This window comes from Tetrao urogallus (assembly GCF_951394365.1).
Source record: "Tetrao urogallus genome assembly, chromosome: 1".
Taxonomy (NCBI): Eukaryota; Metazoa; Chordata; class Aves; order Galliformes; family Phasianidae; genus Tetrao; species Tetrao urogallus.
In genome coordinates this window covers 2,247,028-2,269,688 of record NC_136813.1, presented here as the reverse complement: position 1 = coordinate 2,269,688, position 22,661 = coordinate 2,247,028, and the positions used below count along the sequence as shown (strand labels likewise).

The following is a 22,661-nucleotide window of genomic DNA, read 5'->3' as shown; positions in this document are numbered from 1 at the left end:
CCCCCCACAGCACACACACCACCCCACATTACACTGCTCCATCCTACGTCGTACCAACTCACCCTACATCACGCCAACCCACCCTGCGTCATGCCAACCCAACCCACAACACACCAGCCCACCCTACATCACATCAACCCACCCCACATTACACTGACCCATCCTACATCATGCCAATTCATCCCACATTGTGCCAGCCCACCCCACAGCACACCAACCCACCCCACGTTACATTGACCCATCCTACATCCTACCAACCCAGTCTACATCATGCCAACCCAACCCACAACACACCAACCCACCCCACACCATGCCAACCCACCCTACATTACACTGACCCATCCTACATCATGCCAATTCATCCCACATTGTGTCAACCCACCCCACATTACATTGACCCATGCTATACCATGCCAATTCATCCCATATTGTGCCAACCCACCCCACATCATGCCAACCCACCCCACAACATACCAATGCACCCCACAGAACATCAGCCCACCCCACATTACGTTGATCCATCCTACATCATGCCAACTAACCCTACAACACACCAAACCACCCAACATTACACTGACCCATCCTACATCATGCCAACCCATCCTACCACAAAATAACCCACACCACATTACACCGACTCACCCTATGTCATGCCAGCCCACCCTACATGATACCAACCCACCCCACGCCATGCCACCCACCCCACAGCCCACCAACCCACCCCCCCATCACACCAACCCACTTCATATTGCATTGACCCATCCCACATCATGCCAACGCTAATGCCAACACACCGAAGCCAGATGCAGCCCTCTCTGCAGCACCCACTTTGATCCCATTCCACCCACACAACCTCCATCCCAGGCAGGAGGTCCATCCCCACCACCCCTCTACCACGTCCACATACCACGCAGCGCTGGGTTCTCCAGTCCTGTCCCCACGCCCTACAGGGACCACCGGTGCCCACGGTGCCCTGCAGCACTGGGAACGCTTGCCCAGTGTAGGTGGCCACGCTTGAAACACTCATCCCCATCGTTCCACCAGCACACCAGGATTGCCACCGCACCGCTCCGCCAGGAACGCCCGTCCCACTGCCCCAACAGCAGCACTGGGAACGCCTGTCCCCAGCGCACTGCAGCACTGGAAATGCCAGTTCCCACCAGCCCAAGGGCTGAAGCACTGGAAACTCCTGTCCTGTCCTCCACGTGGCCCCGTGTGGCCTCCAGCAGGGCCGTGGGTGCTGGTGAGGATGTCCTCAGCAGGAAGACCTTCTCCATTGGAGGGCGTCTTCATTCACCTCTATCACTGGAGACCGTGAAATATCGATGCTACATTGGCGTATGTTGTACCAGCGTTGTACTTAGCATGCATGGTTGAACCCATTAAAAAATAAAATAACAAAAAATGAATAGGGGAGTCGTGTCTTCTAGAGTTCAATGACCATCCGTGCACAAGCCATGCCCTTCCATCCTCCACCATCTCTCTGCTCATGGTCTGCCATTTCCCAAAACACCTCTTGGGATTGAAAAACAGAGGCAACAACCTCCATCCCATCATTAACGGGCGGGGGACTCTTCCCAAAGCTTTCACCCAATGGGGTCATCCTGTGTCTGGGTGCCCGATAAACCTTGATACCTCCAGCTGAAGTTTCAAGCACCGTGATCCCAGAGTTTGACTCCTGTACCTGGCTGTCCCCAATGAGGAGAGTAATTGTTGAGATCAGGAGGCTTAAACGTGGTCATTTGGGACCTGTTGTATCAGTTTTATTCACCTCCTGGCTCCTGGTTCATTACAGTCTGTGTGCGCGTTGCTTTTGAAATTACCACCTTCACTGTGAAAGGTCAAAACTTGATTTCTGGGATGAAATTTGGTCTTGTTTTGTTGGTTCTGGGGTTTTTTGTTTGCTTCGTTGATTGGGTTTTCCTCCCAGTTTTTAGCCCAGAGGTGTGAAAAGAAGAATACCATAATTGGGATGATAAAATTGTTCATGAAATAGAGGGACTTTCTTGAAACTGTGACTTTGCTTAGGAAATAATATCAGTTACTTGCACACAGATAAGCCTCCAAATCAGCAAATCCCGTGTTAATTTATTAATGATGGTATTAAAAGTCCCTGCAGATTTCCAGCCTGTGGCCTCATTTTACACAATTCCTAAGGAAAACCAGGGATGAGGTTTCCATTTCACGTTTGATTTCCATCAGCTCTGACAGGTTAAGTGCAACACTTCCTCACCCACATCAGCATTCAACGTGAAAAGGAGGAAAATGACACGGATGGGGGCTGAGCATGAGAGAAATAATCATCCCTTTCAGGCTTAAAGTAATTGCTTTGCTAATTAATAAGGCTTGGGTGGATTATTTTGACTAAGTATTTGCAAGTTGAACCTGGGGAGGGTGGTGACTTCTTTGAGCTTTGGTCACGTTGGAGCAGCCCTGCAGATCTCAGCGTCACGTTGGGCCCTGTGTAATTTGCTGATGCCCTGGGAAAGCATCGTTTGCATGTTTAACCACAGAAAAGCCAATGCCATCTGTCTGCATAGTTTGATGACGGCATCACCTTTATCACCCAAGGTAAATGTTGAAAAACCTCTGTCTGCGTAACAGTGCAAGCCAAGGAGAGTTACTGCAAAGATATCTTATGCCAGCTGGCATGAAATAAGCTCAAAACCAGGGAAAGAGGTTGGATATTGGGAACAATTTATTGTCAGGGAGTGATAATACATTGGCACGGCCGCCCAGGGAGTGGGGAGGTCAGCAGCCCTGGAGATGTTCAAGAACCACGGAGGTGCGGCACTGAGGGATGCGGTCAGCAGGCAGGAGGGATGGGTTGGGGTTGGATTTGGGGATCTCCAAGGTCTTTTCCAACCTTAACGATTCTATGATTCCAAGCGTAGTTGGAGGCTTCCTCTGTTGTATGGCACCACGTTCCCATGCTGGCACGCTTCTCACCCAATTTGAGACACAAGGGATGGCGTCCTTGCGGAGAGGGTCTAACTGTAGGTCACGACCGAGATCATTTAGTAGCCTTTTCTCATGTTTTGGCGTGCTGCAGCCTTTGGGAAAGGAAGCAATGGCCTTGTGGCTGACTGTAATTCCTACCTCTGCCTTAGATTGAGCCAAACACTCCTTTTTTATACCGCTGTGGGGTATTAGCTCATTGCAAAACCACTCAAGTGAGCAAAGATGTCTCACTGACAGATGAAAGGGTTGCAAGTGCAGGGCTAAATGCTCAACTTCTGTGCGGTATTCGAAGAAGAGGGAAAAGCTTAAGCTTTGCCACTGCATGCCTGTTAAAGAACGTAATTTAGAGCCACAGATGTGGGCTTAGAAGAGCTCCTCGAGCTCTGCCTTTGGAAGCATCACACTCCAGCAATATTTGCTAATGTAAGAGATGGGGTCTGGGGTCTGTACTGTTCTGCAGCACTGCTGTTCTACGTGAGGAAGGAAAAATGCTGAGAACATGCAAGCGTGTGTGCTTGAGTCAAAACAGAGCTAACAACCAAGGGGAGCTGACTAATTTGCAAGTAAATTGCCATCGTTTGCACTTCACAGTCACTGTCAGTTCCATCACTGGTTCTGTTAATTGATTTTGTTGACTTGTTGGCTGTTGCAGCACTGATAAACCCTACGTCAAGTGGACTCCATTGCAATTTTGGCATGCGAGTGAACTATTCTGGCCACAGCATTGCACAAGCAATGTTCTCCTTCAGTAAAAGAAATCTTTAAGCCAGCTCCCAATCCCGAGACAGTTTCCATGGAGGGTCCCAGTGTTTGGGAGCATAGAATGACTGGCACTTTCAAGGAAAACATGCCTTTATTCCCAAACTTTTCCTCACCAACCTGCGATGAAGTCAATCCATTCCAACCTTCCTAGAAAGCTTTTCTTTGATAACAAATCCATACTTTTTCCTACTTCCTTTACGACCTGTTGGTTGTTGCTTTATTTCCAGACACTGATGGATGCGTGGATTGAAGAGGCCAGTAAACTTTGGGGATGCAGCACTCAGTCTTGCTGCAACAGTCTCACCCACTGCGTTACAGTGCATTCCAAGTATGTGAACCTCATTTTTTTCCTTTGGAAAAGATATTTTATCCCACTTCCTCCTGTAAGAGTGCTGCCTGTTAGTTTAAAAGCTGTTTGCTCTGGCTTGATGAAAAAAAATGAAAAGCAAAGCTTATTGTCAGAAAGAGCTGGAGGGGGATGAAATGGAGGGAGCTGAAAAATTCCCTTCAGAAGAAGGCCTCCTGGAAATGGCACTTGGGATTACAGCTGTGAGCCCACAGCAGGGACACAGCCACGTTAAACACGAGTTTTTGGCTTTGCAGGAGCTGTGTATGAGGTTAGAGTGAAGGATGTATGCATCTTGCTTAATGAGGGCTGAATCTTGTGCTGTTTTGGATCAGCTCTAAAACCAAAACTCCAAGCAAAGACAATAAACGTGCCCCAGGATGGGAGGTCCTGGATGAATCTACATGGCAGAGGTTGGCAAACCCTGCCCAGGGGAGGAAGGTTGGAAATGAATGGTCTTGGTGGTCCCTTCCAACTCAATCCATTCCATGGTTCTATGGTTCTGTTGTCTATGATTCTACGATTCTACAATTCCATGATTCCATGATTCTAAGATTCTACAATTCTATGATTCTACGATTCTATGATTCTATGATTCCATGATTCCATGATTCGATGCATCTATGATTCCATGATTCTATGATTCTATGATTCCATGATTCTATGATTCCATGATTCCATGATTCCATGATTCCATGATTCTACAATTCTATGATTCCATGATTCTATGATTCTATGATTCCATGATTCCACGATTCTACAATTCTATGATTCTGTGATTCTATGATTCCATGATTCTATGATCCTATGATTCTATAATTCCATGCTTCCATGATTCTACAATTCTATGATTCTATGATTCTATGTTTCCATTATTCTATGATTCTATGATTCTATAATTCCATGATTCTATGATTCTACAATTCTAAGTTTCCAGTATTCTGTATTTCTATGATTCTATGACCCTATGATCCTATGATTCCATAATTCTATGTTTCTATGTTTCTACAATTCTATGTTTCTATGTTTCTACAATTCTACTATTCTACGATTCTCCGACTACTGAATGTTCTTGGTAATGTAACAGAACTGCAAAGCGAGTTTATGTAACCTCATAAGCCATTAACGTGTCAAGAACTGAAAGTCACAAAAGGAGGAAATAAAAAAAAGAGAATTAATCCCCTTGGGATAAGGAACTCAAAGGACTTGGTGATTGTTATTGGTCCCTTCCAGCATGGACTATTCGGTGATTTTATGATGAGACCTAATTGTGAATTTCCGTTAATTAAAGACAGCTTATGGTGGGAGTCTGCCCTTTAACATGCACCGAGTTTGATAGGACAAGGGGAATGGTTCAAAATATTTGTAAAAAGGGAGATGTGGATTAGATGTTAGTGGGAAAATCTTCACTCAGAGGCCCTGTGGTGAGGCCCTGGAGCAGGGTGCTTAAGGAAGGCATGGGTGCCCCATCCCTGGAGGTGCCCAAGGTCATGGATGGGATCCTGGGCAGCCTGAGCAGGTGGGGGCACCCAGCCCATGGCAGGGGTGGGGATTGGATGGGTTTTAGGGTCCGTTCCAACCCAAACCTTTCCATGACTCCACGATGATGTTGCCAGGGGGATGGGGCCACACAATCTGTCCCCTGATCCCCTCCAGCCGTGGCTGGAAGAGTGCAGGGAGCACAGAGCTGCCCGGGGCTGTGCCCCAGCCCCTGTTGGCCACCCCACCAGCAGCCCTTAGCCTTCACAAGCTCGCAGTTGGAGGTGCTGCTCTTCTCCTGGGAACGGAGATGGATGAGGGCTCTGCTTTTGACGTAGCTGAAGTTGGTGACCTGAACGTACTCAAAGGGTGGGATGAGGATTTCTGACTGCTCGAACAGGCTCTGGCCAGCTCTGCCCTTATCTCAGCCCTCCAGATCCCACATCGAGCACCAAAAGGGCCAATGTGGGTTTCCCTTCCTCTCCAAGACACCGCACGTCCTCCTGAGCCAGACCTTGTGGGAATCCCAGCCCAACGCTGCCACCACATCTACTCCAGCATCAGGAACACCCACTTCATGGCACAGCAATGCTCCACGTTGTCCAGCTCCCCTCCTCCAGCCTCCAGAAGAAGGTCGATGAGCCCTTTGGCCTGGACACCTTCTTCTGCGTGGAGCCCTGCCATGCTGTCCCCATCAAAGACTCCTCCTTCCACCCTGATGAGGACAGAGAAGTCCTCTTTGCACCCTTTGAGACCACGGCGGTCACCATAAAAAAAGTAAGGGAAAAGCCTTTGTCCATCTCCACTCCCAGTGCAAAAACAGCACCTGCAACTTGAAACTCGAGGAGGGTGCAGGCTGCCAGCAGGGCTCTCATGGAGGGAACATCTCCGCTGTTGGGGAACTTGTGGATATTTGGGAGCACGGGGAGCTGGAGGAACTTAGAGCTCTGCAAAGCCACGGGGGTCTGCAGGGGAAGGGGAGGAGTGGGAGCGCAGTGGGGGGGGGGGGGGGGGGGGGTAGTGAGTAGTAGGGGTAGGGAGCTGCTCTACACCCTGCTGTGCAGGTCCCATGGGCTGCGTTCCAGGGAGGGGGCAAGGCAGTCTGGTCATGCAGCACAGCTTGGTGCTTGGAGGTGACCTCACCGTGGAGGTGAGCACGGTGGGACCCGCAAGCAAAGATCTGCTCAGTCTTCAGCAGCCGTCGCGGCAGTGGCACAAGCTTTGGTGAGAAGCTCGAGCAGGACGTGGAGCCAGCAGTGCTGACGGGAATGTCACGGAGAGGCGTTCGGATCCAAGGGATGGCAGCAGTGCGGGGTGCAGCTCAGGGCTCCCCCAGGGCTGCCAGGGCTGTGACTGCCAGGAGGAGCATCCAGAGGTGTGGGGGTTCCATGGGGCTGCTCCTGCCTGGGGGGACGGTGGCAGGCAGTTAATAGCAGTGGGGGGCTGCAAGCAGTGCCCAGCCCGGGCCAGGGGCTGTGGGGTCGGGGGCTCCTCTTACCTGCACTGAAAGCACACGGCCGCTCCTTGCACCTTTTCTCTGCAAAGAGACCGAGAGCGCTGCGGGGCCGCGGCACAGACAGAGGCTCCCACTGCACTGCAACCCCAGCGCAGAGCTGCCGGGCTGCAGCCATCAGCGGGGCCTGGCCTCAAGTTCCCCGTGGGCTCCCCGTTGGCCGAGCTCCCCACCTCCCCACAACCACAGCCTGCACAGCCTCCCCACACCCCCGGTCCTCACTGTCCCAGATCCATCCAAGCTCCCCATTCTGGAGCACTGCAGCCCTTACCCTTCACGAACTCGCAGTTGTAGGTGCTCTTCATCCCCCGGGATTGGAGCTGGATGAAGTTTCCGTCCGTCATGTAGGTGATTCTGGTGACCTCAAACTGCTCGGCAGGTGGGATGAGGACTTCATCCTCGCCGGGGAAAGTGGAGAATTCCTTGATGGGCACACCGTAGCAGGTCTCCACCCAAAAGAACGTGTCTTCGCCAAATTCTTTAGCTTTCTCCTCCTGTAAAGAGGTGGAGGTGAACTGGCCGAAGCGGACCATTGTGCCTTGGCGTGCGTGGAGGCGGATGCCCCTGACACCACGGTAGACCTTGTAGCATTGCTGGGTCTGGGATTCCCGCAGGGTCTGCAGGGCTCTGCTCAGGAGGTAATGCAGCGTCTTGAAGGGGTAGGAGCTCAGGTAGTGCTGCCGGGAGCGCCCACCCTCTCGTGTGGCTTTGTTGAACTCCTCGTACAGATCCGCCTCTGTCGTGTACGCCAGCAGGGCCATGCCCTGATCACAGCACAATGGTGGTGGGCTGGCAGCATGACCCCATCGCTTCTGCCACTCCTTGATGGCAAATCTCCATCCTTTAGCAAAGTCCCTGTTGGCTAATTCGGTGCGGTTCAGCTTTGGCAGCTCAGCCTCCATCAAGTCGATGCAGCCCTGGTACTGATCATCAAAGGAGTTGGGGGCCATGTCCATCACCACATCCTTAAAGCTGGCAGCCGATGCAGCAGTCCAGGTGCCGAGCAGCAGCACCCAGCCCAGGAGGACGTGCTCCATGTGCAGAAGGATGCAGGAGCCCAGCTCTGTGCAGCACTGCTCAGCAACAGCGCAGGGGCACAGCAGGTGGGCACAGCCCTGTATGCTATCCCCTCCTCCCTTTATCAGCTCCTTCAGGCTGTCCCATTCCCTTTCCCGTAAGTGAAAGCGAAAGGCACAGGGAGTGTTCCCACTCTGGCAGCGAAACTTCAAAATGCAGCACCGGGACCACTGACTGCTAATCACAGCGAATAATGGAAGGAAGGAAGGAAGGAAGGAAGGAAAGCCCCAGCCAAGCCCTGAGTGCTTCTGTCCCAGCTCTGCGGATGGAGGGCAGCCCAGGACCCCACACCTCAATGCCGGGGCCTGCAGCACCAGGCAGTGCAGCCACGGGGTTGTGGTGTTACCCTGCAGCAGCTCAGCCCCTTTGCTCACTGCCCCGTCCTTGGGGATGAGGAAGAGAATTGGGAATAAGCAGAAAAGAAGTCGAGCGTTTGAATGATGCCCTCAATGAGATGCTCTGTGTTCTCATTAGCCCCGCTCCTCACAGGAGAGCTGCTCCAGCCCTTTCAGCATCTCCATGACCTCCTCTGCACCCATTCAAACACCTCCACATCTTTCCTGTGATGGGACGCCCAGACCTGGCTGCAGTGCTCCAGATGGGGCCTCATGATGAAGGATTAGAGTAGATGTTGAAGAGCACCGTTCCCGGGACGGACCCCTGGGGGCACCGCTCAGCACCACCTCCAGCTGCGCACAGAGCCACTGACCACCACCCTCTGTCCACAACCATCCATCCAATTCCTTATCCACCAAATTGTCCACCCTTGAAACCCACAGCTCTACGATTTAGAGATCAGGTTGTAATCAGTCCACCTCCACCTCCCTCCAGAAGAACCTCGTCGTGATCACAACATGATCATTGTGGTCCTTTGCAACCCAGGCCATTCTGTGATTGTATGATTGTATGATTGTATGATTCTATGATTCTATGGTTCAATGATTCTATGATTCCATGATTCTATGATTCCATGATCCCATGATTCCATGGTTCCATGATTCTATGATTCTATGATTCTATGGTTCTATGATTCTATGATTCCATGATTCTATGGTTCATGTTTCTATGGTTCCATGATTCTATGATTCTATGGTTCTATGATTCTATGGTTCTATGGTTCTATGATTCCATGATTCTATGATTCTATGATTCTATGATTCCATGATTCTATGATTCTATGATTCTATGATTCTATGATTCCATGATTCTATGATTCTATGATTCTATGATTCCATGATCCCATGATTCCATGGTTCTATGATTCTATGATTCTATGATTCTATGGTTCTATGATTCTATGATTCCATGATTCTATGGTTCTTGTTTCTATGGTTCCATGATTCTATGATTCTATGGTTCTATGATTCTATGGTTCTATGATTCCATGATTCTATGATTCTATGATTCCATGATTCTATGATTCTATGATTCTATGATTCTATGGTTCTATGATTCTATGATTCCGTGATTCTATGGTTCTTGTTTCTATGGTTCCATGATTCTATGATTCTATGATTCTATGATTCTATGATTCTATGGTTCTATGATTCTATGATTCTATGATTCTATGATTCTATGGTTCCATGATTCTATGATTCTATGGTTCTATGGTTCTATGATTCTATGATTCTATGGTTCTACTGTTCTATGATTCTATGATTCTATGATTCTATGGTTCTATGGTTCTATGACCATTCCAAGTACTTCTTCCCACCCACACAGCCATCAGATTCAAGGAGGCATCTTCACAGATTCATCTGTCCAGGGCAAAGAAGGCCCCCGATCCTCCATGTGCTGCTACCCCATGGGACCTCTGACACTTACAAAAGGAAAGCAGAATGCTTCATACTTATCTGTCCTGTATAATTTTAACTCTTGCTTTAGCTTGGCCTGAAAATGCCTCTGCAAAGCTAACTGAAAAGCTGACTCAAGCTTTGACAGTTTCAGCTTGCTGGGTATGTAGGGCCAGGGAGGGGAGGGTGCCTGCTTGTGGAGCAGCTGCACTAAATTGGACAGTCGCAGGTTGGGTAACAAACCAGATGGAAGAGGCTGGAGGAAATTGTAAATATGGGGAAGAAAGTCAGAGTAAGCTAGGTCCCTGATTTGACTTGTTGGTCATTAATGATACCCAGTCCATTTTGTTATAGACAGGAATGATGGCAGTGCAAACCCTACAAAGTTTGGGTGGAGGATCAAAGCTGCTGTGCTCATGTGGACCAAAGTCAATGGGTAGAAACTGATTTACAGGCAATTTGGAGACAGATTGAAGTACTACACCATCCCCTCAGATGACACTTTGTTTGGATTCATGGCTATATGGCATAAGCTCCCTAATTTGCCTGGCTAAAGCAGATGTTGGTGCAGAAGTTGTACTGATGGTCCCGATGGCGATAACCTGCATAGGCGTGCAGCGTTCTTTCTGGCGTTGCTGAAACCCGAGATGGTTCTGCCACCTGGAAGAGACACCGTGTAAAACATCGAGTAGAAATGGGAAAACTCCAGGGAAGCCTTACTGGACAGTGGGGCACTGGAGGCAGAAGAATTTGCCTAAGGTATGGAAAAGACGGGATTGAATGATGGAAACTGTAACTGTGTTGAACTAGGCCTCTTGGATTGCTATAATTATGGGGAGGAACACAGAAACCGGAACAATGCAAGGGCCTTGGAGACAAGTGAGATAAGGAGAGACGCTGTTTTCAACCCAGAGGGGGATCCCCATGAAGATGAGGAGGCAGAGTTGCTGTTGAGACACAATACAACACCGTAAAGTCTTCGCAATAGCCTTCATCCGATGACCACCAGATGAGCCCAGAGACCCTCCCCGCATTCCAGGACACACGCACCGAAGAGGGAGACGTCCAGTGCACATGCAGCGGATTTCTTGGAAATGTGATGAGTATGTAGGAGCTATGCCCAGAAATGTGTATTCGCTGCTCTCCTCGTGTGAGAGTCAGGAGGAGACATCATCATCAGCATCCCTGCTTTGTACCACTGCCTGGGTTATAGGGTTTCATTCCTTACATCACCCAGCAAAGAAGGTGGAGAAGTGGGCTGACAGTGAACAGAACTCGTGATGAGCCCAACAGCGTGGGGAGATGGCTGTCCCACTGGATGCTGTGTGTGGGGCTCCTAGTGCCCCCCGCTCAGCTGTCTGTGGGGCAGAGGGGCTTCATTACAGCACGCAGAGGTGTGGGGGTTCCATGGGGCTGCTCCTGCCTGGGGGGACGGTGGCAGGCAGTTAATAGCAGTGGGGGGCTGCAAGCAGTGCCCAGCCCGGGCCAGGGGCTGTGGGGTCGGGGGCTCCTCTTACCTGCACTGAAAGCACACGGCCGCTCCTTGATCCTTTTCTCTGCAAAGAGACCGAGAGCGCTGCGGGGCTGCGGCACAGACAGAGGCTCCCACTGCACTGCGACCCCAGCGCAGAGCTGCCGGGCTGCAGCCATCAGCGGGGCCTGGCCTCAAGTTCCCCGTGGGCTCCCCATTGGCCGAGCTCCCCACCTCCCCACAACCACAGCCTGCACCCTCCCCACGCACTCAGTCCTCACTATCCCAGATCCCCATCCTGGAGCACTGCAGCCCTTACCCTTCACGAACTCGCAGTTGTAGGTGCTGCTGTTCCCCTGGGAACGGAGATGGATTTCACTTCTGTCCCCACTGTAGGTGATGCTGGTGACCTCAAACTGCTCAAAGGGTGGGATGAGGACTTCGTCCTCATCGGGGAATGCGGAGAGTTCCTTGATGGGCACACCATAGCAGGTCTCCACCCAGAAGAACGTGTCCCGGCCAAAACCTTCAGCGACCCCCTGGTCAAAGGAGGAGGAGGTGAACCGGCCAAATCGAACCACCTGGCCTTGCTGTGCCGTGAATCGGGTGCCCCTGACACCGCGGTAGATGTTGTAGCATCGCTGGATCTGGGATTCCCGCAGGGTCTGCAGGGCTCTGCTCAGGAGGAAATGCAGCGTCTTGAAGGGGTAGGAGCTCAGGTAGTGCTGCCGGGAGCGCCCAGCCGTGAGCGTGGCGTTGTTGAAGACGCGGTACAGATCCCCCTCCATCGTGTACGCCAGCACGGCTATGGCCTGATCCCGTCCCAACACCACTGGGCTGGTGGCACCACCTGATTGGCTCTGCCACAGTTTGGTGGCAGAACGCCAGCCCTGAGCATAGGTTCTGTTGTTGAACTCGGTGCGGTTCAGCTCCGGCAGCTCAGCCTCCATGGAGTCGATGCAGCCCTGGTACTGGTCATCAAAGGAGTTGGGGGCCATGTCCATCGCCACATCCTTAAAGCTGGCAGCCGATGCAGCAGTCCAGGTGCCGAGCAGCAGCACCCAGCCCAGGAGGACGTGCTCCATGTGCAGAAGGATGCAGGAGCCCAGCTCTGTGCAGCACTGCTCAGCAACGGTGCAGGGGCACAGCAGGTGGGCACAGCTCAGTGTGCTCAAGATCACCCCGCTGCCTCCTCTGCCTGCTTCACTCTCCCCTCCTCCCTTTGCCACTTCCTTTATGCTGTCCCTCTCCATTTCCCGTAAGCAGAAGCAAAAAGCACAGAAAGTGTTCCCATGCTGGCAGAGACACCAAGGGAGAAGCAATGGAACCACTGACAGCTGCTCACAGGGAACAAAGGAAGGAAGGAAAGCCCCCAGCCAAGCCATGAGTGCTTCTGTCCCAGCTCTGCGGATGGAGGGCAGCCCAGGACCCCACACCTCAATGCCGGGGCCTGCAGCGCCAGGCAGTTCAGCCACGGGGCTGTGGTGTTACCCTGCAGCAGCTCAGCCCCTTTGCTCACTGCCCCATCCTTGGGAATGGAGGAGAGAATTGGGAAAAAGCAGAAAAGAGGTTGAGCTCACCACCCATCAGTGGCTGCCCCATCACTGCAAGCATGTGCTGATTGCCATGGTGATCCTGTGGGACATGGTCCACATCCAGGCCCCCCCGTATTTATATTTCGGCCATCCAGTCCACCCAAGACAAAGCTGCTTGTCCTCCTCTGCTGATCTTCACAGCCATAAGCAGCAGCGCTGTGACAAGGCAGCCCCCGCTCAGCCCCGGATAATTCCCAGCTGTCAGTAAGTCTTGTCATCGAAAGTGCCTCATGCAGCCAGATTTGAGCCCCAACCAACACTGCTTCTCTGTCACCCCATCACGCAGTGGCTCATAGGTTGTTCGAAACTGATGAATAAATGACCATCTAGGGTGGTGAGGAAAGAAAAGAAAAGGAAAGTAAAGATAAGGGAAAGAGAGCTGGAGGTATGGGGGGGATAAATGTTGCACAGTTCCACCGTGGATTTCTTGGGCTTGCTCAGAAGTGTTGCCCTGACCTGCCCCACTTGTCCTCGGTTGCAGTGGTTACAAAGTGCAGCATGCTGTGCAGGTTGAATAATGCACGGAACCATGCACGGAACAAACATCAGCATTGCCTCAGCACGAAACGGATCAAACGGGACACGTTTCGCCCATGGGCCACCTGGGAGCCAGGAAGAGAGGTCAAGTCTGGATGTTTTGTGGTTTGGATGGGAACATGGGCTATTTTCTGTACGCCTTGGGCAATTTGGGTAACAACTCTACCACTATCATCGATCTTCATTGGCTGTGCAATGACTGGAAAAAGGGAAACGTTTCTCTCACTTCTAAGAAAGGCAGAAAGGAAGACCTGGGGAATGACAGGCTGGCGAGCCTCACCTCTGTGCCTGGGAAGATGGTGGAGCAGATCCTCTAGGAGCTGTGTTAAGGCACATCTGAGACAAAGCGCGATTTGAGACAGCCAGCAGGGCTGCAGCAAGGGCAGATGGTGCCTGACCGATGCGGTGGCCTTGAGATGGAGTGACGGCTTTGGTGGACGGGGGAAGGGAGAAGGATGTCATCTGCCTGGAGTTCTGCAAGGCCTCTGCCATGGTCCCTCACCGCGTCCTCTCTACATTGGAGAGGTGTGGATTTGAGGGATGGACTGTTGGATGGATTAGGAACTGGCTGGCTGGACGCAGCCATCGGGCTGTGATCAGTGGCTCTGTGTCGGGCTGCTGGCCGCTCACAAGCGCCGTCCCTCAGGACGTCGAGTGCAGCCTCAGCAAGTTTGTGATGGCACCGAGCTGAGCGGGGCAGGCGGTGCATTGGAGGGAAGGGAAGCATCCAGACGGACCTGGGCAGGATGGAGAAGCGGCCCATGAAACCTAATGGGGTTCAATAGGGCCAAGTGCAGGGTGCTGCTTCGGGTCGGGGCAATGCCAGGTATTGACACAGACTGGGGGAAGGTCTTGAGAGCAAGAGGCTGGAGGAAATTGTAAATATGGGGAAGAAAGTCAGAGAAAGCTAGGTCCCTGATTTGACTTGTTGGTCGTTAATGATACCCGGTCCATTTTGTTATAGACAGGGAGGAACACAAAACCATAGCAATGTGAGGTCCTTGGAGAGAAGTGGAGATAAGAGAGCTGCTGTCTGCAACTCACTGGGGGTCCCTGTGAAGATAAGCAGGCAGAGTTGCTGTTGAGACACAGTGCAACCCTGTAAAGTCTTTGCAATAGCCTTCATCCAAGGACCACCAGATGAGCCCAGAGACCCTCCCCGCATTCTAGAAAGCATGCAAAGAAGGACAGGGAGGCTGCAAGTGTGCATGGCTGGAAGGTGCAGTAAATAAAGGCAATAAAAGAAATGCTTTTATTTTTCTGGAAGATCCTTGGACCGTTCTCTGCTGTTGTTCCACGTCAGACATCAACACCAAAAGCATCAGCAGTGTGAAAGCAGCGTCTGCAGTTTCCATGAGATGCGTTGGCATATTGCTGCCCTCCTGTGCGTATGGAGGAGCAGCAGTGGGATGGTGTAGAGGTCAGGGCTCTCCCACAGCTGCCAGGGCTGCGACTGCCAGGATGAGCACCCAGAGGTGTGGGGATTCCAAGGAGCTGCTATTGCCTGGGGAGGATGGGAATGGGCATTAATGGCTGTGGGGCTGCAAGCAGTGCCCAGCCCGGGCCAGGGGCTGTGGGGTCGGGGGCTCCTCTTACCTGCACTGAAAGCACACGGCCGCCCCTTGCACCTTTTCTCTGCAAAGAGACCGAGAGCGCTATGGGGCTGCGGCACAGACAGAGGCTCCCACTGCACTGCAACCCCAGAGCAGAGCTGCCAGGCTGCAGCCATCAGCAGAGCCTGGCCTCAAGTTCCCCGTGGGCTCCCCGTTGGCCGAACTCCCCACCTCCCCACGACCGCAGCCTGCACACCCTCCCCACGCTCCCAGTCCTCAGTCTCACAGATCCACCCAAGCTCCCCATTCTGGAGCACAGCTCTGTAATGGAAAGTGAAGGAGCTGGGCTGGTTCCACCTGGAGAAGAGAGGGATCTGTGGAAATCCCACTGCGGGTTTCTGGTGTTTGGAAGGAGCACTACAGAAAAAGAAGAAGAACTTTGGCGTGGGGCCCTGGGCAGCCTGGCTGAGAGGGACGCAGCCAGGACGTGGCAGAGGGCTGGTGCTGGCTGGACCGCAGGGCGCCTTCCGACCCGTGTGGTCCTACGATCCTATGGAGGTGTTGCCAACCCCACAAGATCCCCCTTCATCCTACAGAGCTGTCAGCATGGGACCACCCTCTCTGTCCTGCAGCTGCAGGGATGCAGGGATTGCAGAGCTGCCCAGTGCTGTGCCCAAACCCTGCCCCCCTGCCCTGAATGTGCTCGCAGCCCTTACCCGTCACCAACTCGCAGTTGCAGGTGCTGTTGTTCCCCTGGGAGCGGAGCTGGATGGAGGTAAGGCCATTGTTATGGGAGATGCTGGTGACCCTGAAGCGCTCAGAGGGTGGGATGAGGACTTTGCCCTCGGCTGGGAATGTGGTGAAGTTCTGGACAGGCACACCATAGCAGGTCTCCACCAAGAAGAATGTGTCCGGGCCGTACATACTGGGGAGGTTCTTCAGGAGGGACGAGGAGGTGAACTGGCCAAAGCGGACCACCTGGCCTTTCTGTGCTGTGTAGCGGATGCCCCTGACACCGCGGTACACCTGGAAGCATCGCTGGGTCTGGGATGCCCGCAGGGTCTGCAGGGCTCTGCTCAGGAGGAAATGCAGCGTCTTGAAGGGGTAGGAGCTCAGGTAGTGCTGCCGGGAGCGCCCAGCCGTGAGCGTGGCGTTGTTGAACTGGTGGTACAGGTTCCCCTGTATCATGTATGCCATCACGGCTGTGGCCTGATCCCGTCTCAGTGCTGGTGGGCGGGCAGCTCGGCCCCATCGGCTCTGCCATTCCGCAGCTGCCCTTCTCCAGTCATGGGCGTAGATGTTGAACTCGGTGCGGTTCAGCTCCGGCAGCTCAGCCTCCATGGAGTCGATGCAGCCCTGGTACTGGTCATCAAAGGAGTTGGGGGCCATGTCCATCGCCACCTCCTTGATCTGGCTGTTCTTAATGCCGGCAGCCGATGCAGCAGTCCAGGTGCCGAGCAGCAGCACCCAGCCCAGGAGGACGTGCTCCATGTGCAGAAGGATGCAGGAGCCCAGCTGCCCACACAATGGTTCCCCCAGCACAGCCCAACCAGCCCCGGAGCTGCAGCCGGCTTCGTCCCCACTCTGCTTGGCATGAACCTGGGTGTCCTGCCTTGGGTGTCACGGTTCTTTATACACCGACCGCCCGTGACCTCTGAGAATTGCCGTTGCTGCTGAGTTTCTGCTGCATGCACAGCACGAGGAAGCGCCCTTCCAGCAGTCACCCTCACTTTTGATGCGTGTGAGTTCCCACACACAGTGTGAGTTGCCACATGCGGTCATCTCAGTTCCCCAGGTCTTCCTTTTCTCCTTCTTAGTAATGGGAGAGATGTTACAGCAGCATCAGCACAATCTGGAGGAGATCCAGACACCCAGCAGAGCTTCACCAAGAGAACATCCTGCCTGACCCATCCAGCAGCCTTCTGCTATAGAGGGACGGCATCAGTGGACAAAGGGATGCTGGTTGGTGTCAGCTACCTGGGCTTGTGCAAGGCTTTGGCACGGCCTCCCACCTCATCCTGATCTCTAAAGTGGAGAGCTGTGGGTTTCAAGGGTGGGCAATTCGGTGGATAAGGAATTGGATGGATGGTCGTGGTCAGAGGGTGGTGGTCAATGGCTCTGAGTTCAGCTGGAGGCAGAGCTGAGCGGTGTCCCCCAGGGGTCCGTCCTGGGAACATCAACATCTCCATCAGTGACACCAACGATGGGATCGAGTGCAGCCTCAGCAGTTTGCTGATGACGCCCAGCTGAGCGGTGCGCTTGGCACAGCAGGAGTAAAGGATTGTCCCTCTGCTCCTTCATCATGAGGCCCCATCTGGAGCACTGCAGCCAGGTCTGGGTGTCCCGTCCCAGGAAAGACGTGGAGGTGTTGGAATGGGAGCAGAGGAGGTCACGGAGATGCTGAAAGGGCTGGAGCAGCTCTCCTGTGGGGAAAGGCTGAGGGGGCTGGGGGTGTTCAGCATGGAGAAGGAAAGGAAGGCTCCATGGACCCCTCAGTGCAGCACTGCAGGGCTAACCAGAATGTACAGCACTGCACTGAGGGCATCGTCCAAATGCCTCCTGAGCACTGCAGGCATGGAGCATCAACTGCCACCTACAAACCTGTCCCAGTGTGTGACCACCCCCGTGCTAACGATAATTCTTCCAATTATCAAGTGGCTCAGAAGAGAGCAGCAGCAAGCCTTCCACCCAATTAAACAGGAATTGGTTCACCCAACTGCCACTGATGTTATGTGGAGGAAGTGACTTGCAGTGATCACACAGTGGGCTCAAGTTGGAATCCCTCGTTGTGCAGGGATCTTGGAAATGATCATGGACTGGGTGACGGCAGAGATTTTGGAACATCAACAGAGGAGGAGGTGATGGGTGCCTGTGGCTGGGCTCGGGATTGAGGGGTGGACTTGGCTGTGGATGCTATTGCACAGGTTATCCATGAAAGTGAAACAGGAGGGGGAACGGCTGTTTGTGAGGGTGGATGGTGACAGGACAAGGGGAATGGTTTTAAAGTGAGACAGGGGAGGTTTGGGTTGGATATGAGGAGGAAGTTTTGGAGCCAGAGGGTGGTGAGGCACTGGCACAGGTTGCCCAAGGAGGCTGTGGATGCCCCATCCCTGCAGGCATTCAAGGCCAGGCTGGATGTGGCTCTGGGCAGCCTGGGCTGCTGGTTGTCGACCTGCACACAGCAGGGGGTTGGAGCTGGATGAGCACTGTGCTCCTTTGCAACCCAGGCACCCCTCCTAGACCTATTTAAGAGCTGGCTACCAGAGGGGAAGGATCTCTTCTGGAGATGGTCTCTACTGGCATTTTGTGGGTGAGCCTCCTGTAAGGGTAAGCCTTCCATTTATTCTCTTTTGTTATCATAGTCTACTTTTGCCTAACTCTCTTGTTTATTTTGTGATTATAATAGCCTAATATTCTTTGATTATGCACCAGGCTGTTCCCTGGTTCTCTGGCCATTCCTTTCTTCCCACCCACACAGCCATCAGATTCAAGGAGGCATCTTCACAGATTCATCTGTCCAGGGCAAAGAAGGCCCCCGATCCTCCATGTGCCGCTACCCCATGGGACCTCTGACACTTACAAAAGGAAAGCAGAATGCTTCATACTTATCTGTCCTGTTTAATTTTAACTCTTGCTTTAGCTTGGCCTGAAAATGCCTCTGCAAAGCTAACTGAAAAGCTGACTCAAGCTTTGACAGTTTCAGCTTGCTGGGTATGTAGGGCCAGGGAGGGGAGGGTGCCTGCTTGTGGAGCAGCTGCACTAAATTGGACAGTCGCAGGTTGGGTAACAAACCAGATGGAAGAGGCTGGAGGAAATTGTAAATATGGGGAAGAAACTCAGAGAAAGCTAGGTCCCTGATTTGACTTGTTGGTCATTAATGATACCCGGTCCATTTTGTTATAGACAGGGAGGAACACAAAACCATAGCAATGTGAGGTCCTTGGAGAGAAGTGGAGATAAGAGAGCTGCTGTCTGCAACTCACTGGGGGTCCCTGTGAAGATAAGCAGGCAGAGTTGCTGTTGAGACACAGTGCAACCCTGTAAAGTCTTTGCAATAGCCTTCATCCAAGGACCGCCAGATGAGCCCAGAGACCCTCCCCGCATTCTAGAAAGCATGCAAAGAAGGACAGGGAGGCTGCGAGTGTGCACGGCTGGAAGGTGCAGTAAATAAAGGCAATAAAAGAAATGCTTTTATTTTTCTGGAAGATCCTTGGACCGTTCTCTGCTGTTGTTCCACATTGGACATCAACACCAAAAGCATCAGGAGCAGGAAAGCAGCATCTGCGGTTTCCATGAGATGCTTTGGCATATTGCTGCCCTCCTGTGCGTATGGAGGAGCAGCAGTGGGATGGTGTGGAGGTCAGGGCTCTCCCACAGCTGCCAGGGCTGCGACTGCCAGGAGGAGCATCCAGAGGTGTGGGGGTTCCATGGGGCTGCTCCTGCCTGGGGGGACGGTGGCAGGCAGTTAATAGCAGTGGGGGGCTGCAAGCAGTGCCCAGCCCGGGCCAGGGGCTGTGGGGTCGGGGGCTCCTCTTACCTGCACTGAAAGCACACGGCCGCTCCTTGATCCTTTTCTCTGCAAAGAGACCGAGAGCGCTGCGGGGCCGCGGCACAGACAGAGGCTCCCACTGCACTGCAACCCCAGCGCAGAGCTGCTGGGCTGCAGCCATCAGCGGAGCCTGGCCTCAAGTTCCCCGTGGGCTCCCCGTTGGCCGAGCTCCCCACCTCCCCACGACCACAGCCTGCACAGCCCCCCCATGCCCCTGGTCCTAACTGTGCCCAATTCACCCAAGCTCCCTGTTCTGGAGCGCTGCAGCCCTTACCCTTCATGAACTCGCAGTTGTAGGTGCTGCTGTTCCCGTGGGAACGGAGATGGATTTCACTTCTGTCCCCACTGTAGGTGATGCTGGTGACCTCAAACAGCTCAAAGGGTGGGATGAGGACTCTGTCCTCTTCGGGGTTTGCGAAGAGGTCCTTGATGGGCACACCATAGCAGGTCTCCACAGAGAAGAACGTGTCCCGGCCAAAATCTTCAGCGAACCCCTGGTCAAAGGAGGAGGAGATGAACTGGCCAAAGCGGACCACCTGGCCTTTCTGTGCTGTGTAGCGGATGCCCCTGACACCGCAGTACACCTGGAAGCATCGCTGGGTCTGGGATGCCCGCAGGGTCTGCAGGGCTCTGCTCAGGAGGAAATGCAGCGTCTTGAAGGGGTAGGAGCTCAGGTAGTGCTGCCGGGAGCGCCCAGCCGTGAGCGTGGCGTTGTTGAACTGGTGGTACAGATCCCCCTCCATCATGTATGCCATCACGGCTATGGCCTGTTCCCATGGCAGTGCTGGTGGGCGGGCAGCGTGGCTCCATGGGCTCTGCCATTCCGCAGCCATGCTTCTCCAGTCACAGGCGTAGATGTTGAACTCGGTGCGGTTCAGCTCCGGCAGCTCAGCCTCCATGGAGTCGATGCAGCCCTGGTACTGGTCATCAAAGGAGTTGGGGGCCATGTCCATCGCCACCTCCTTGATCTGGCTGTTCTTAATGCCGGCAGCCGATGCAGCAGTCCAGGTGCCGAGCAGCAGCACCCAGCCCAGGAGGACGTGCTCCATGTGCAGAAGGATGCAGGAGCCCAGCTGCCCACACAATGGTTCCCCCAGCACAGCCCAACCAGCCCCGGAGCTGCAGCCGGCTTCGTCCCCACTCTGCTAGGCATGAACCTGGGTGCCCTGCCTTGGGTGTCACGGTTCTTTATACACCGACCGCCCGTGACCTCTGAGAATTGCCGTTGCTGCTGAGTTTCTGCTGCATGCACAGCATGAGGAAGCGCCCTTCCAGCAGTCACCCTCACTTTCGATGCGTGTGAGTTCCCACACACAGCGTGAGTTGCCACATGCGGTCATCTCAGTTCCCCAGGTCTTCCTTTTCTCCTTCTTAGTAATGGGAGAGATGTTACAGCAGCATCAGCACAATCTGGAGGAGATCCAGACACCCAGCAGAGCTTCACCAAGAGAACATCCTGCCTGACCCATCCAGCAGCCTTCTGCTATAGAGGGACGGCATCAGTGGACAAAGGGATGCTGGTTGGTGTCAGCTACCTGGGCTTGTGCACAGTGGGTAATTAAGCAAGTCAAGGGGATAATGACCATTTGTACGGAGGATGATGGCTGATATATAAATATGGGGGGGCCTGGAGGTGGACCATGTCACGTCCCACAGGCTCACCATGGCAATCAGCACATGCTTGCAGTGATGGGGCAGCCACTGATGGGTGGTGAGCTCAACTTCTTTTCTGCTTTTTCCCAATTCTCTCCCCCATCCCCAAGGACGGGGCAGTGAGCAAAGGGGCTGAGCTGCTGCAGGGTAACACCACAACCCCGTGGCTGCACTGCCTGGTGCTGCAGGCCGCGGCATTGAGGTGTGGGGTCCTGGGCTGCCCTCCATCCGCAGAGCTGGGACAGAAGCACTCATGGCTTGGCTGGGGGCTTTCCTTCCTTCCTTTGTTCCCTGTGAGCAGCTGTCAGTGGTCCAATTGCTGCTTCCTGAAGTTTCACTGCCAGGGTGGGGACACTCCCTGTGCCTTTCGCTTTCAATTACGGGAAAGGGAGTGGGACAGCCTGAGCTGATAAAGGGAGGAGGGGAGAGTTAGGGAAGGCAGCGGGGTGATCCTGAGCACACTGGGCTGTGCCCCGTCCTGTGCCCCCGCGCTGTTGCTGAGCAGTGCTGCACAGAGCTGAGGATGTTTCAGACTTCAGCATCCACTGCTGTCTGACCGTTGGGGGAGTGGGAGCATAGGGAGCAGGGAGGAGACAAAACTGGGGCAGCAGACCTCAGCTGGCCAAAGGGACATCCCATAGCTTATGATACCATGAGGAAAAAGCTGGAAGAGCACGAGAAGGAGTCACTGTGCCTGCAGCCGGACGCCTGGCTCTGTTTCAGTGACTTTAATTCCTTCTCCAGGGCCTGAGAGTTTTGGTCAGACAGGAACAGCTCGACTGCAAACCCTGGGTGTTGACTAACCAGGAGGCCCTTGCTAAACGTGTGTCGCAGTGTCTGAACGTCCCAATACCCGTTGCTCTTGGTTTATTCTGTTGCTCTTGGTCTATTCTGTAGCAGCTGCTGGTATTTGAATCTCCCACAGTTCTGAATGATAAGGGGTGTGATGGCCCCACTCACAGCCACGTACTTTGGCCCAGGGATCGATGAGATTGTTTCAGAAATGAATGCCATTGCAAGCTTCAGCTCTTTCTAGGGATCCATGTCACCACTAGACTTGCATTTCAAGGCCCAGGATAGTGTCCTGCTTGGCGTTATGTGTAGACTAAAGCAAGGATGACTGTTTAAAGGGTATTTCCTGATGATGTGCACGCGGCCATTTGCAACAAGTCAGCAGTGACAGATATTCTGAGAGGTCCTAGATGTAATTATAAATAACCCATGGGATGCGGCCAGGGTTACTATAAAAAGGCAGAGCAGCTGCGTTCGTGTGTCACGGGGCGCACACAGTGTGGGGCTGAAGCTCAGGGGTGGTGGGGCTGTGCTGGGGGAATCAGTGTGTGTGCAGATGGGCACCTGGGTCCTTCTGCAC

General features: G+C 53.4%; 3 protein-coding genes across 5 annotated transcripts; all 3 read right to left on the bottom strand.

The window, feature by feature from the left end:
- Positions 1-6,869: 6,869 nt before the first annotated feature.
- On the bottom strand, positions 6,870-16,578 carry LOC306958431 (erythroblast NAD(P)(+)--arginine ADP-ribosyltransferase-like; the record flags this gene model as incomplete). Of its 2 annotated transcripts, XM_079549952.1 has the most annotated exons (3): positions 6,870-6,952; positions 15,131-15,169; positions 15,804-16,578. In XM_079549952.1, 3 exons carry the CDS (start codon positions 16,576-16,578, stop codon positions 6,870-6,872), a joined length of 897 nt encoding a protein of 298 aa, XP_079406078.1. The 2 variants fall into 2 exon arrangements, with proteins under 2 accessions (XP_079406078.1, XP_079406079.1); XM_079549953.1 differs by lacking the exons at positions 15,131-15,169; positions 15,804-16,578 and adding an exon at positions 7,333-8,098.
- On the bottom strand, positions 11,311-12,487 carry LOC306948591 (erythroblast NAD(P)(+)--arginine ADP-ribosyltransferase-like; the record flags this gene model as incomplete). The annotated part of the gene is made up of 2 exons (XM_079538235.1): positions 11,311-11,354; positions 11,722-12,487. The coding sequence occupies 2 exons, from the start codon at positions 12,485-12,487 to the stop codon at positions 11,311-11,313; spliced, it is 810 nt and encodes a 269-aa protein (XP_079394361.1).
- A 2,869-nt stretch (positions 16,579-19,447) lies between the features above and the next one.
- On the bottom strand, positions 19,448-20,685 carry LOC306946721 (erythroblast NAD(P)(+)--arginine ADP-ribosyltransferase-like; the record flags this gene model as incomplete). 2 transcript variants are annotated; one of them, XM_079535823.1, is made up of 3 exons in its annotated part: positions 19,448-19,530; positions 19,625-19,663; positions 19,911-20,685. In XM_079535823.1, 3 exons carry the CDS (start codon positions 20,683-20,685, stop codon positions 19,448-19,450), a joined length of 897 nt encoding a protein of 298 aa, XP_079391949.1. The 2 variants fall into 2 exon arrangements, with proteins under 2 accessions (XP_079391949.1, XP_079391950.1); XM_079535824.1 differs by lacking the exon at positions 19,625-19,663.
- Between the last annotated feature and the right edge of the window lie 1,976 nt (positions 20,686-22,661).